Source organism: Limanda limanda, chromosome 14, assembly GCF_963576545.1.
Source record: "Limanda limanda chromosome 14, fLimLim1.1, whole genome shotgun sequence".
NCBI classification, from domain to species: domain Eukaryota; kingdom Metazoa; phylum Chordata; class Actinopteri; order Pleuronectiformes; family Pleuronectidae; genus Limanda; species Limanda limanda.
The window spans coordinates 18,054,753-18,071,456 of record NC_083649.1 but is presented as its reverse complement, the minus strand read 5'-3'; the positions used below and the strand labels follow the sequence as shown (position 1 = coordinate 18,071,456).

Sequence of the window (16,704 nt, the reverse complement as noted above, 5' to 3'; positions counted from 1 at the left end):
AAATACATAAAATAATACCAGTATTATTGTGGTATTTTTAAAACGTGCTGAAAATGTTCAAAAGTGGAGTAGTATATTTATTATAGCACCATATTATTAAGATTAACCAAATAAAACCAGCCTCACTTCGATTTTAAGCCATTGTTGGAAACTCTAATTATAATACTTATTTATGCAGGCTAAGATTGCTGAAAAAATACACTTCCTACAATGCATTTGGCCTTTCCTATGACTATTTCAGCAAATTTCATTACTTCATCACTGTCCTGAAAAACAATGACAAAATCACACACATCTCATTCGGTCTCGAGGGTTGATACACACATTTTTTGCATCAATTCTAAATGGTTAAAATAAGTGACACGTTTTTTCAACAGTTGGAAATGAAAACCGTAATGTGTAGCTGCGCCTTTATTTTTTTTTCTTTTCGGGTGTGGGGGGTCAGCAGAGTGGACGCCACGCACGCCGTCCAGTCATCAGTTTCCACCTGCTCAAAAAGTCAACTTATGCAAACTCCAGTCTAGATAACCCCATTAGGTGGGCGCTGCCCCTAATTAGGCTGCTTCAAGGTGTGCCACCAGTGGCCACTGTGGTCTATTTCTGGTGGAGTCTGGTACAGGCAGCCCCTGGGCATATAGGAGCAGACCAGCACATTAGCAGGCTAAATGAAGAGGAAAATTGGTGTAATGTCATATTAAGGATTCATCACTGTGCCCCCCTTAATGGGTAATGAAGGGGACACACATGTCAGGGAGAGATCTCATCTACAGGGACCTCAGCTGCTGGCCCACCCCTCTTCATTACCATCCAGCCCCTGCCTGTGGCCCTTTTATTTAACACTACTGCACACTCTCACTCCCTGCCTCCCTGCCTCCCTACCCATCTATCTATCTATCTATCTATCTATCTATCTATCTATCTATCTATCTATCTATCTATCTATCTATCTATCTATCTATCTATCTATCTATCTATCTATCTATCTATCTATCTATCTATCTATCTATCTATCTATCTATCTATCTATCTATCTATCTATCTATCTATCTATCTATCTATTTATCTTTCTATCTATCCTTCTATCCATCCTTCCATCCATCTATCCATCTACCCACATTTCCTGTGTATGTAATTTATATGTACGACCAAACCAATTGGATTTCCCCCTCCATCCACATAAAAGATTAATATTTTCTTTCAAAAGCAAAAGAGACACACAGCTGATTGTCACAGACGTGCTTTGCTGTGCAGCCCGCCCCTCCTACTCCTCTTCCTCCTCCTCCTCCTCCTCTAGTAGCAGGTGCAAGCAGAGCCACACTCATGCATTTTTATCTCTACCAGGTAACGTAATGTTTGAAGCGCCTGCTCACGTTGATGGCTGGGCATGTTGCTTGGTTTTCTTTTTAAATAATGGATAGGAGCCAGAGGATTTGACCATCTATTGAGCTGAGCACCTCGTTTTTTTTACACAAGGCAAATTAAGTGGACAGTAAACTAATCATCTACAATCTGGAGATGAAGCGGTGTGAAAATACATAATATAATCCCGGTATTATTGTGGTATTTTTAAAACGTGCTGAAAATCTTTAGGTGGAAAAGTATATTTATTGTAGCACCATATTATTAATATTAACATCTAAATGTTAAATATACAACATTAGGATTGAAGACAGAAGGCTTTAGCTTACTAAAGAAGTAAGTTCAGATATCATGATAATGCTGAAGACAGCAAATTAATTAGCTGCGTTTTCCAATGTTTACTTCCCCCTGACAGCAAAGTAGACTAACAGACTCAGGACTTAGGTTCAATGATTCACTGAACTTTAGACAAATACAAATAATGATGCCGCATAGTTACACTGGAAAATCCAACAGAGGGAGGAAATGAACTGTTTTAAACAGCAGTAATTTCTCGACCATTGTCTGCTAAGAAACCAAAGAAGAAAACTATTTTCAGTGCACTCCTTTCATTTCAGCTCAGTGTGTGTCTCCACCGGGTTGTCATTCAAAGTCGAGTTTCTGTCTGTGCTGCTGTATGTGGGGAAGATTGGCCCACAAGCACACACACTAACACACACACACATAGAGCCATAGTGGGGGAGAGACAGTTTGACAACTCTTTACGTTAAATGCAGACATCGACCGCAAACGTCTGAGAGGTAGCAAAACATTTTTTGTTTAACACCTGAATCGGCTACAATGGATGCTAACAGTCGCTATTATTATACAATACAGTTAAACAAACTTCTGGCTTTGTTTGCTGAGACAACTAAAATAAATCTTTAGCTCTGCCTGCCGCTCCTACCACAACGTTTTTACAACAAACAGCAAGTGCACATTGCTTTCCGCGCCCGGAGACTCACTCATTTTGGTTGATGCTGGACAGTATCAACCAAGTAACCATGGTAATTATGGGACTTATAGATTAAAACGGTACAGCTAACCATCAGAAAACTGGTAACCGTTTCATCTATCAGTATAATCTAACTGTAGATACTATTTATGCCTCTTTTTGTCTGTCTCTATATGCAGTATAACGTGGTAACATATAATATTGACACAGGTTTTAATGCTGTGGCTTACTTGTGTAAGCCCGTGGCCTGTTTTGAGAGAGGTCATTGTAACCCGTCAGCACAGTGATTTAAAACCGTTTTAGTTCTTGCCATTATTTTCGCTTCATAGCTTGATTAAATCAAATATTGAAACCATTTACCTGTTTTAATACGGTTGCTTACACGTCTATCCATATATCTATATCCAGTAGCACAAACTGCCTGGGTTATTGCGGGCTTGACCTTTCCACGGGACCGATTATACAGCTGTTTGTGGCAAAAGGGTTGATAAGGCTGGCCGAGCGCCTCTGTCAGCTCTATCTCCGTCGCTCCCGGTTGCATCTCATCTGTAAGAAGTATTTAACAAGCACAGTGAACTTTTCAGAACTTATTACAGTCTAATGTGTCTGCGAGGAGGAGAGCACTCTTCCCCTCCATTGGGAGGTGGCAGGCAGGGAAGCAGTGATGTGCTCATGTGAGAATATTAACAGCCAACTTGTTTGGAGACACTCTTATCTAAATGAAATTGGAACAAGGACGGCGAAACATTCCTTGATATAATTTGCATTTGGAAAAAGGGACCCTAGGCTCATTATTTAAGAAAGTGTAAGCTCCTTTTGTGCCAAATCTCATTAAAGCCATCCCTAGCTCCTTTGTTTACTGCCTCTAATCGAGGCATTTATCTTTATTGTGTTGTGCCCGATGTATGTTTGCTGAAATTAATACACATTTGAGCTGGGGCGAGGTATGGGTGTACCAGATGGATAATTGATTTTAAAGTGAATCAGAACTGTTGAGCCATAAAATAGATACATTAGCATGAATATTAATAAGGCAAATAGGAGCACTAAGAGGCCGCCACCAGGCCAGACACGACGGCAGGCTTCATTTAGCGGTATGGTACAAAAGATAGCAGCGCTGCTCCCCCTTTCTTTTTTCTTTCCTCCCACTCTCTTGTTTCAAAGTATTCATCGATGCGCACATAAGAAGCATTTTATGAGATAGAATCTTAACTTAACATGTACCTTAATCCACTTTCCCAACTCTTTTGTATTCCTCTCAGTAGCTCTCTCCCCTCACACACTTGATATACACACTTGGTTGCAAATTCTTCATTTAAAGCCATCTTGTAAAAACCCATTCTAATGCACTACATCAGACTTCAGGAAAGTGGTTTTTTCGCTGCTCCAGAAAATGTTGAAATAAGGCAGCGTAAGGAGCTGCTCCATCTAAGACGACAATTTCGGTTTGGAATTTATTCTGTTTGACAGTAAGACAGTATCAAACACATAATATCCAATAGTTTGTGGTCCGTGATAGCTTTTCATTGTATCACATCACAATTCCTTTCAGACAAACAAACAGTGAGGGGGTTTGTGAAAGCCATCCATCTGTAGCTTCCTGGTGATGACTTCTCATCAGCACCTAATGAGGATTTTTATTTTTTTTATCTATTTTTCTTCCTCTGGTGTAGCCTCAGTCCTGCTTCATCCCACAGCAGACCCCCCCCCCCTCTCCGCCTATCCGAGTTGCATTTCTTTTTTGTCTGCGCGAGAGTGGAGAGGGTCTGGGAGAGGCATTTTCCCATTGGGTCAGGAATAAATTGAACTTTTTCATGGACAGCAAACACTGATTAGATATTTATGACCAAGGTCAACCTTTCTGATTCCAGCTGGCACAGGCTCTGAGGCATACAGAACAGAGCATCTACACACATGCTCACGTTTACACACACACACACACACACACACACCCACACCCAGACACGCACAAAGCCTACATATGCTCACGCACAACCTCACACAAATATGCATGCATGCAAAGTATGTTTTGACACCTTCATTCTGTAGACCCAAGCATAAATGTGCATATAAACCATCTGTGGTGTAAATATCTTTCTCTGTACTTGCTCCAGAGCTGCAATGTGATACAGTGTGTGCATTGCACTGTTAACTTTTCCCTGTCCTTTATAGTATTAGTCCTCAGCGTCCATTCGCAGCCCCCAAAATTTACAATGTAGACATTCCGAGGGTAATTTATCAGGCCGGTACGTGGCTAACGAGAGCCGAGGACACTGAGGCCTGAAAGATGTTCCAGAGGTCAGTCTCTGAGGTGTCGCTTACACACAATGAAGAAAGTGTTATCAAGGTTGGCTGCTGTGATTCATTCCTGGCCTAAAGGACTTCCTCTTATTAGGTAATTTAGCACAGATTTATGGTTGAAGGTGATAATAGCTTGAGGAAAACAGATAAAGAATGAGACATATACCATAATTAGAGGGTTAATTATGTTTATATTACCCTCTTATGGTGCTCAAATTCTCACAGACTCAGACACAGGCTCTGCCACCCACCCTCCCACCCACCCTATACTCAGATTTCTTGTTTTGTCTGCGTTCCACTTGCTCTCCGCCTGCTCCTTCACACCCCGTTTCTCAATATGTTGCCCACAGCTGCTTCTGTCTGAAAACTGTCCAGCTAATTAACTGGTGGGTCTGTGGTTGTAATAAGAATCATGACAGCAGATGAACAATACATCTGCTACTCTTAAATTTTTCTAATGACACTGGGATCTCTTTGGGCCTCGTTGCAACCCTGCCACCACCCAGGGACTGTACAGCTTCCAAACAAGTCTGTAGGCTCTTACTTTGACTTTGGTTTACTGCATACTGTGGGAAAAGTTGCAGATTTACAAGAGGAAAAAAACTCATATTCTATGAGATTATTAAGGCATAAATGTGCAAAAAGAACATCTGCCACAGTTGTCAAAACACTGTGACAATACAACTGTACAATACAACATAAATTTAATTTCTAATAAATTCAAGAAATTGTGTTTGCTTTTGTCAAGTACAACAGAGTATTGTTGCCATATTGAAGAAAAATTATTCTTGAGATTGCGAGAAGAAAACATTTTTAATATCATGAGAAAAAAATTTTAATTGAGAAAAGAAAGTTGTATTATTATTAGATTGAAGGAAATAAAGAAAGAAAAAAAAATTGGGGAATGAGCAGCAAAGAGAACTTGTGCGGTTTTCCAGTCGATCTGGATACCTAATCTCGATTAGCAATTTATCTTATTGTTTTTGAGAAACTATTAAATCCCTTTAAATATCACATGTTACCAACACCAGCCCTGCAGTCGACTTCTACTTAACATGTCCTCCTTCACAAAGAATTATTTTATCATTTTTGACAGCTAAAAGTATAACCTGACAAGATGTTCATTTTAACACAGGCAAGAGGCCAACAACAATTATGACTTTGTTTTTGTAAAAACTGTGACTTTATTCTTGAAGTCCCTTTAAGTGGTCCTAATACTCCATTATATTCAAGTAACCACCAACAGTGGATGACCTTTAGCAAGTATTTTTTGATTTTAGTCCGAATCAGTCATATTGTTATTGTTATGTCATATTGGTAAACCTAAATGCAGAACACAGGTACAAGTGATAAAGTGAAGATTTATTGGGGGGGGAGGCTCTGGCAGGCAGAGGCTGAGGACAAAGCAGGGATGTTGGTTAGAGGGACGGGGCCAAACGAGGCTGAGCTGTGAGCAGGTTTGGTTGACTGGCCAGCGGGGGGGAGAATGAGCCGGGGAGCAGACTGAGGAGGGGGGGGGGGGGGGGTCAGTGAGGCTGGGGAACGGAGATGAGCTTGTTTATGGGGAGCTGGGTTGTGTGGCGAGTGTGGCAGGCAAGAGTGGAGCAGGTAAACAGGCAGACAGGAGGTTATCCTGAACCTCGAGCTTAGACAGATCCACACAGAAAAGTGCCCGTGGATGTAATCAACATCTATGCATCTGCTCTTTGCATCGAAGATACTGATGCACAAAATCTCATCAGGATTTAATGCAATTTGTGAGTTCAGCTTTAGAGAATTCCTTAACTAAACTTCTCACAAGTTTTTGCCTCAATTAAAATCAATAATCAAATTTTTTAGTTTCTTATAATATTACTGCCATTTTGCCCCAAGACACATTCATTGTTTAAAATGACTACATTTGCAATCCTATGTAAGTTTAATGATTTACTGGAAAAAGTCTTACCTTCATAGTTTAAAAGTAATATTTACCAAATAACCCTGGGTTCTATTTTATTATATATAACCCACATTGATAATAACTCTAAAATGATGATATATATAATAAAGGTTATGTATGGCGTATGGAACATTTTTAGAGGAAAAACAAGAAAAAGTTAAGCAAAGGAACAATAACCAAAGTTTTCATAAATTGATTCACAAATGTATTTTGTTGCTTTTAATTTGCTTTCATCAGTAATTTATGTAAACACAACATTTAAACAAGCCCATATTCTATCAGCCCGTCCATTCTCTCTTAATACACGGCTCATTTATATATATTGTAATGTAAAATATTACTGATTGCTCCTTTTCAAGAGAGGAATAGTTACATGAAGCAGATAAATAAAAAAAGCTGTTGCAATTTGTATTGTATGTATGTAAAAGAGAGAAAACTGGGTTTACCACAATACTCACTATATATTTGTACATTATAAAAATGGACAACATTATGTAAAAGATGACTAAAATAAAACAATGAAATAACATTTACAGTTTGCTAACGATTCCCACAGAGTATTTGTTGCCTTGGTAATGGTTGAGATAACTACTACAGATAATGAGTTAATTACTGGTCAAACCTTGTCTCAGCCAGTAAAGAAAACACAGCAAACCCCATGTGAGCGCGGTGCTGGAGGTGCAAATAAAGAACAGCTATCACCTCCTCGCCGGTGGCCTCTTTTTTTAACAAATTGCATCTAGCCATATTAACAGATGAACCTTCCTGCCATGCTGAAGATTCACAGAACATAAACAGACGGCCGCGTCATTTCAAGGCACCCACTATAAAGTGTTATTGCACTGAGCTGTAAAAATGCCTCAGAGCTTATGGTTGAGTACAAAAATGGAAATGAATTAGACGGCTAAAGAACCATGTGCGGCGCTGTTTGTTCAGGGGCTTAATGCTGTGCTCTTCAAGTATTTGCCAGTCCTTGATAGCCAACCACAGTGAAGAAGTAACCCAAGAATGCATGAAGAGGGAGCTGTCAGGTCGGTGGTGCTCCTCGGCTCCCGTCGACATACCTCAAATGTGTTTAAATATAATGACACAGCTTATTGATCCATGTTGGGGTAAATTGCTTAGTTTAAAGCAAGATTATGTATAATATGAGCAGCTACGCACAATTTAAATCACTACTCAGGGAAGAAGATAATTTCCCCATCTAGGCCCCAATTTTTTTTTATAGCTTTGGCCGTCACTCTTATGGATTCTCAAAAAAACATTTCACTCACTAAATTGATTACTAATATTGCACAAAGCAGCTGCACCTTTAGAACAAGGTCCTGCAGCACGAGTAACAAGAGCAGCCTGATGAAGATTAGAGGTTAATCTAATTGAGTGGAATTGTTTGTTGTTTGTTGTCGAACCCCGCACACGGCAAATGATCTTCAGTTGACAATCTATCAACCCTTCAGTTATAACTACCCGTCGCCTCTCCATTAGCGGTGAAACATAAAAATAAATTGCCTCATGCTTATTGCAGCTTTTCAAAAAGGCTTTACACGTAATGTGCCCTAGACTTTGTATGAAAAGTGTTATTCCATAGTGTGATAGTTTGTTTCTAAGTTCAGGTTTATGCATGTTTAATTTGGATTATTACCTCTGTCCAGGAGGATACTTTTTCACCACTGTCTGTTGTTTGTTGGTTTTTATATGTGTTTGTTTGCAAAATTATACGAAACCAGCGGAACAGATTTCCAAGACATTATATTTTGTTGTTGTCTATCCATCTGTCCCATTCCCGTGGACGCAATATCTCAAGAATGCCTTGAGGGAATTTCCTTAAACTTTGTACCAACGTTCACTTAGACTCAAGGATGACCTGAATAGAATTTGATGGTCAAGGAAACTGTGGCCTCACAAAGTTATTTGTTTTCTTCTGGAACATGATATCTAAAGATCAGTTTAAGGGAATGTTGAATTTGGTACAAGCTTTCACGTTTCAATGATGAACTTATTTGGTTTTGGTGCCTGGAGGTCAAAAGTCAAGTGACCTCATGTCACTGTGAATGTGTCATATTAGGAATGCCTGTAGGGATTTTCATTACATCTGGCACAATGTCACTTGGAATCAAAGATACAGTGATTATGTTTCAGTTGTCGAAGGTAGAGGTCACAGTGACCTTTATATGAATCTGGAAAAAAAAGTATGTAGAAATATATGCTTAGAAAATGTTATGGTTGGTGGAGGCATACAACCCCAGTGCGGGAATTATAGTTCATTAAATAACATCAGAGTTCTTTGTTAAAATGTGAACACTTTACTTGTCAGTATCCTCCAGAGTTTCCAAGGCAGCTTTCCGAGGCTTGTTTTCTCTCTAAGGGTACATAAGCACCTATGGCCCAGTGTTTTCCTCATTGAGTCTTTGTGCTGTAATGGTATCACATCTCTGCATGTACATTATTTCTAGATGTCCTCTAACCTCTTTGTAATCTTTCTCCTTTTATCAAAGGTTACCCCAACATTGTGGCGACGTACGGCCGCGGATACACTGGATTCGCACCCAGCTACAGCTACCAGTTCCCCGGTGAGTTAAAGGCTTCCTTTAAATATCAGTGTCGCCGCTGATTTCTGTCATGCACTCTCAAGCAGCTCAATCAGACACACATTCCCCAGAACACCAACACACGCACACATGAACGCTCAACAACACACACACACACACACACGCACACGTCACTCATCAAATAATCTTCAGGGCTATAAGTTTGCTACGTGGTTAGATTTCTAAAGTGGCTTCTTAAAGCTGACTTTTCGTGAAATAAATTGCCTACTCCTTTTTATGCCACACCTGAACATCACCATGACCAAATGTCTAAAATGGGGAAAGTACTTCGTCTTCCGAGGCCCAATGTATGCAAATTTGAGTGTGGAGAAGCAGGTAAATAAGCACCGCTTTATGTAGGCAGGTTTTTAAAAAATATGGTTCTATTAATGGAAAATGAATGACGGCGTTTTGTGCATTAAAAGTGTTGACTCGGAGTGACGGCCACTTTAATAAGAGTCCGAGTGATACGTATCCAGGCTGGAAGCGGGCAGCTGTACCTGTCTGCTGCTGGAAGGGGCCCACGGCTCTGAGGCACCATCACTTACACAGGCATCCTGTCAATTTAATGCTTTATTTAGGGACTTTACACATGCTTTGTTTGCCATGCCAGACATCATTCCCTCCACTGATAAGATGGAATGGGAAATATCTGACAGCAGCTCAGATCTCTGTAATATCTTTGTGAAATAGATTCAGGAATGGTAAGACTGGAGGTCCAGCTGTGACCACCTGCAGATCAGACATATGCTAGATTTACACCTGACTACAACATTATTGGACAGAAGAAAAGGAATAGCACCTATCCATCAGTTGGGTGAACACGAGAAGCATACAAATGTGGGAATTAAGCAAACGTTGTCTGTGATAATGACCAATTATTTTGATAGCTGATTAGAAGAACACCAATGTGTAGAATTGTGTGTGCAACACACATATAAAATCAAATAAAAATTGACAAGATTTATCAGTCCTGCATTTTACGTAAACACATCGTAAAACATTTATTACCTTGGTTCCGCAAAAAGAAAAGTAAAAGATCAGAGGACAAATAACTGATCAGTATTTCCTCAATATAAGTAACTCTAGTTAAACATGGATTTTTGAAATGTTTACTATTTACAACAAATTAAGCGATATAACCTTCCCCGAGGCAGAATGTATGATCCTGTCCATGTTAAACTCAATTTAAAGAGTTTGATAAAGCTGTATGATTAAAACAGCCTCCTCTGGGCGCGCTCAACTCTTGACAGGGTAATTGGAATTTTTAATGTATGAATCAAACTCCCTGTCCAAATTAAATAACCCCGGGCCAAATATTGACTAGTGTCCTTCCTTCCCAAGATCTGGAAGGCATCCTCAATTTAAGATCAAAAGCTTTTTCTCTCACTGTACGCAACCTCACAGAAACACTCACTATAAATAAATGGAGCTGGGACTCGGCTGGCTGGATCCGAGAGGTGTAAATTGTGGGCTGCATTTCAAGGCTTTTTTATTCCCAGTAAACCTCAGGGGCCCGCTGTTAAGAGGGAAAAAAGAGTGGTTAGGCAATTGCTCAATTGTCAAGATAAAACAGTGATAACACATTGATCAGTGATGAAGCACTGAATTAATTACAAAAACTCAATACGACGTACACAGGCAGACAGAAACCAAAGCTGACACCCCTGCAGCTGAAACAGAGTTCAAGTCTAAAAGAGATGTGAAATATACAGATGCTCAGATGGAGGAAAATAAAGCTCTCAGTGCAGCCGGTTAGACTTAAAGCCGACACCAGCTCAACAGCTGTTAAACAGAATCTGACAGCTTAGCACTCTGCTCCATGTGGCACTCCCAATTAATTTCTACATTGATCACAAAGTGTGTTTGATATCGATCACATACAGTATTTTTTTTCCCCTCTACGTGTCGGTATTGGTATGCTGCGCGTTGCATACAGAAGTATTCCGTCGCAGGACGAGCATCGTTAATGTTTAATGCACTAAGAGGCCTTCATATATCACTGATGTAAATCTGATCATCCTCTATTTATCAAAACTTGTCTACGGAAGTGAGCATGTATCAGGGCACAGCTCCAGAGAGCAAAGTCAGACATTTATTCAGTGGTTTCTGTTTGTGCTGAAACAAGTTGCTACTATGCAACCAACAAATACCCTGGCTGGCTACCAGTGAAGTCACCAGTTCGGGATGGCAGCACCTACATGCAGGATATTGCGGCTTCAGGTTTTGTTCAGTGGGAGGCAGCGGAGAGCATCTTTATTTACAGTCACTACTGCCATTAAAGGGAGAGAGGATTTCTTAACATCAAATATGTAAAAAAAAATAAAAGCTTTGTGGACATTTACGGGAAAGCAGATAATGCTTCCGTGGAGATATTGATATATAAAAATTGTTAAATCAAATTTTCTGTCGGACGACGAGGACAGACATTTGTCATTCTTATCGAGTTTTGTGTTTGTCCCTCGTCTAGCCTGGTTACAGTGCGTTCACACTGAACAGAAAGATGGCTGTGGAAGAGAGGTGTTTGTTTGATAAAGATGCCTACTTTGATTTTTGCTGTTTGTAAATTCCAAGCCATGTTTAATATGCAGTAATCACGAGCTGTTTACTTCGTTGGACGCATTGTTTCTGCATTATGCTTAAACTAGGACTGGGATTGAATTTCAAAGACGATGCTGCATTTGTAGGCACAATCAAGAAGACGTTTTTACCTCAGAATCACAAGTAGTAAGGAGGTGCAACAAATGATTAGCAGCACCCACAAAGCAACAAGTTGTTCTTTTTGTTTCTATTCATCAGAGCTTCTCTTTGTAATAATGGCTACAGCTACTTGATTATTCGTGATGTCGAAGTAACATAGTTCCTTCTTTTGTTAGAAGACGTTGGCTCTTCCTTGACACTCACTCATACGCCATGATTTATGGCTGTCATTTATATCAAATCCTTTTCACAGATTGTTCTAATGCACATACTTGAGTTGGATGGCAAGCAGTGGTCATGTCAGTGTCAAATAAAAACAGACGGGACTGTTACGGTTGTATGCAAATGTGACATGTGATATGTGAGTGTCACCGTGTTGTCATATGCTGTGTGGATTTACTGTAAAGATTCCCACTGTGCAAGATAGAATGTTTGCTCAGGTTGTTGCTGCCTTTACCTTTAAATAACACCAGCCGGCCTAGACGTGCTGTCAGCACATGATTTCAAAAGAAAACGAGAATAGCACTCAGTAGAGTGCATTCCTCCTCAAAATCAAATTCCATCAAGCGGCACCAAATGTCATAGACTGAAAGATATCAGTCCCCTAGATAGACCTGACGTTTTGCATTATTATTCCCTGGGATTTTGGTTAAAATGTCCAAAAGCGGTCCCTAATTCGCATTAATAAAGATCTGCCCCCTTATCCTAATCTGCACAAAATGAAATGGGTTATTCCCTGACCCATCCCTCATCATTCAACACAATTTTGTGAAAATCGTTTTTTTGTTTTTTTTGTAATCCTGCTAACACTCAAACAAACCTAGATGAAAAAATAACCTCCTTGGACAGAGAAAATAATGATAATATATCTGCTTCATTTTGCTGTAGCTGAATCTCCATAGTTATTCTCAATCCCTTAATTAACCTTACAATGAAATGAGACACACACACACGATGTGATGCCTTGGGCTCTGATAATCCCTATTTCTGAAAGCCGTGTCAATCAATTTGAAATATTTACATAATTAAGGTTGATTTATAGAAAAGGGAGAACAGTAGTTAACCGCATGTTAAACCCATCCTACACTAGCATGATATTTAAAGGACCAGTTTATATGAATTGTGGCTGCACAGGTAGTACTGGTTAGATCATTTTTTGTGAGTTTTACAACACATCTGCTAAATGCCTTAGTCGTATGTACAAGCAAGTGTCCTCATCTATTGTTCACATCCATTTACTGAGCTGAGTGAGTCCTTTACATTAACAGATAGATGCAGAAATAAATGAAACCATTATGATGATAGCATTGTCTGGATGTTGCAGAACAGCACAATGTAACACAACATAAAGTGTGTCGCTGTTTTTTGATCTATTAAATAGACAAATAGATTTTACAGAATAGATATTGCCATAAATAAGATCGCATCTATCTAATGTGTTTTCTTATGATGTAAACATCATATTTCAAAATGTGATTTAACAGTATCAAAATAGTGAGGCAAAAATAAAACGGAGAGAAAAAAAATGATAATTTGGAAATGTGTTTCCTTGAAGCACAGGATTAAAGAGCCGGAGTCTGCAGATTAATTAACATGTGTGTCCTGCTGCCTTTATATGGCTGCAGGGATTTAATGACCTGAAGGAGACGCTTTTCATACAGTATAAAGCAGCTGCGGAGTCAATCACATTACTGCTGCTTATACCCACATTAAACTTTATATTTTTTACTGCTGATTTAAATGCATCAGGAGAGTTTGATTAGATACACTTGTGTTAAAAAAGCTTTATTCTGTCTGGCGATTTGTCTGCATTTGCTGAAATAGTTTCTATTGTTGATCGTAGCAGTGAAGTGGCGTTGCCTCTGCAGCACACCAGGTGACGCGTAGGCCGACCCATAACCTGCGGATCCTGTAACCTATAAATAACTTACAGAAACATTGTGTGCAGTAGGCTGTGATTACACCCCCCCACCCCAGCCCCCTCTCACTTTTGCAATGACCTCCATACCTAAAGGGGGGGAAAGGGGATGTTCTGCTGTTTTTCTTCTCTCTGAACCAGCTCCAGTTGCAGACTCGCCTCAAGTGTGTCACAGCTGCTCCTCCACCGCTCTTCACCCTCCTTCAGCTCGTTGTCTTTATGAGTGAGCATGGTCTGGCACTCTCTATTCCTGCTATCCTGCCCTTTTTCTAGCCACTCTTTAAACAGCTCGTCTTTTTGTCTCCTTCATCTGCCCCCGTCCCTTTTTTCACCAGGTTAACGTGCTCCTATAGAGCCTTGTTTTCATCTCTCAGAGCCTTTTCTCACCCACTGCAGAGGAGAGGGCAACTCTGAGGCCATGTACACTGTGCTGCAGCTGCACTGGAGCTGGTCTGTGCTGTTTAGGCCCTGAAAGAGCAGCACTAACCTGCAGTGGCCCAAATGGCTGAAAAATACTAACATAGAGTACATTTAGTTCATGGGGAGGACTCTAGTCCCACCTTAACACAACCGGTAACGTTATTTAAACATTTGAACCTACTTTAGTCAAAGGGCAGGACTCCCTGAAACAGTATATCAAGGTATTATTTTCACTCTCTCACAGTTTTTCTCCAATCTCTATAAATATGGACACTACTCTGCATACAATTCCTACAAAAGCCAAACTTTTTATAGACCCCAGTGTATTAGAGATTTTTGGCTTCTATTTGACTTTCAACACAGAAATCCTTTTCACTTTCATTTGAGGTTGTGTGGGGTTAAATTTGAATTACTGTAGATAACTTCGGTTAAACTTGGGGATAATGTTGTGGGACAAGGTTTTTAATGAGATGTGTGGTTTGGTTTGTTAAGAAGTTGTTTGTAAAAGTAAGATTTTTACAGCTGGAAAATTAAGTTGTTTAGCATCACTGATTAAGCAGCATTATTTACATCTCCAGTCTCATGATGGTAAATAGAAATTACATTCACGTTCAATTTGTGACTCATTCTTTGACACTCGAGTTTTAACATAATGCTTTACAGTTATTGCAAACAGGAAACATTGTTCTCAGATCTGCCCTCAGATAAAATCTTAAAACAAACACTCTGTTATTCTTAAATAAAGGATTTGCTTTCCCCTGAAGAGCTATTTTCAGATTCATGTGGTGAAGTGTGAAACGTCTTTTGGATATGATACAATAAAAGACAGAGACTGAATAGTAAATATTGTACCTTGGTGTAGTGAATGTCAATTAAAGATAAAACTCAGATGGTGTTTTATGGAGAATAAGGGACACCTAAACTGATATTGCTTCATACAGGCTCTTTTGCCATCATCAGAGAGTCGCAAATCATTACTTTTAAGAGAATTAAGATGATCATCCTACTATTAAAACAGGAATACAAATCCTGGCAGACACTTCTGGTGATGATCTTATTTACAGTTTGCACATTTGACTGTTTAAATCTGCCAAATTTTGAATTGCACTGCAGGGATCTGGGCTTTTAATCAAACTCTTAATTGCTTTTCGTGTTTGCATAGAATAGTCACACATTGTCCATACGTGATTTATGATGGGAAACATCTTGGCAAAACACATGCTGTGGCTCTGTAATAGATTTATTAACATACGTGACAATAGACTTACTAAATAAATGTTATATTAATTATCAAATGAACTTGCAGAGTTAGTTCTAAATCTGGCTGACTGCAGACTTTCACTTACAACTTGCCTAGTTGAAATATCTGCTCCTTAAAAATCCTGAAGTAAACCTTCAACAGAAATATTAAAGAAACCAAAACTGAGAGCATTTTGTTTTATTAAACATTCTCACATCCCGAGCTTAAAGTCTGTTTGTGCTCATTTAAGATCTGAAATTCTGCCTTTGGCTGTGGAAACTGGACTCTTATGTAAGTGTGATGTACTATAGTTGATCTTTGAATTACTCTATGTATTTACTACTTTAACTCTCTATATGTACTACTCTAAATAATTAACAGAATCAAACTAATAATTGGTCTCAAGCAGAATAGGAAATCTGGTGCCGTCCCTTTGAAAGGTGTTTTAAATCAGGAGATAGTGAAAGTAGAGGAGTGAGGGGAAAGCATTTATTTTCAGTCGACTGAATAATTAGAAACAGTTCATTAAAAAGATCTGTTTAAAAGTACATAAAAGTGCCAGGCCTCGGATAGCTCTTCCAATCAGTTGTGTATTTACTCTTTAATTATTAACTATGTAAGCTTGATAACAACAGAAAATCCCCAGTGGATGACAGAGATGTGCAAGAACACAATCAATGTGGACCTTTTTATTCTGATTAAGGTTGACATAAAACATTTTTATTCTGTTAGGGTTTTAAACTGATTGTGACTGGAAAATGATGTTTCCAGTGTCTTTGTAACATTTTATAATCCACAGACATCAGATCAAGGGGACTGGCCCCAACTGAAATGTAGTTGGCCCCTGATGTGCCCCTGTCCTGTTTCGAAAAAAACCTCCATCCCCCACTGCTTACTGAGAACAGCTCTATTGAGGCAGTTCTGTCACTGATCTCGGGGGTGGCAGAATCTCTAAAAGTAGAAACCACCAGTGTGCAGTAAGAAGATGTGTTTATTTGCAGTTTTGCAATTTACCAATAAACAGCTACTGCACTGTTACTATCATACTCTGGATGTATTTTAAAAAAAAGTAGGCGGTTAAAGTGAGAAGTCAACATTGGCAGGGATCCTATTTAACACTAAGAAAGCTTTAGTGATAACAGAGTGGTACATATCTGTGAATGTATGTGTCGGTGTGACTCAGACCTCAGGTTTTTTCATTTTCAGGTATTGAATCTGCAGAAAAATAACATACAGCTGTAGAAT

The 16,704-nt window shown here is 39.3% G+C and overlaps 1 protein-coding gene across 8 annotated transcripts in view; it reads left to right on the top strand.

The window, feature by feature from the left end:
* The window catches only part of msi2b (musashi RNA-binding protein 2b), a 244,615-nt gene that overhangs the window by 190,878 nt on the left and 37,033 nt on the right, over positions 1-16,704 (top strand). For all 8 annotated transcript variants that reach the window (XM_061086625.1, XM_061086621.1, XM_061086624.1 and 5 more), the window contains exon 10: positions 9,089-9,163. In XM_061086625.1, the coding sequence (XP_060942608.1) occupies positions 9,089-9,163 (75 nt within the window). The remainder of the gene's footprint in view (positions 1-9,088; positions 9,164-16,704) is intronic.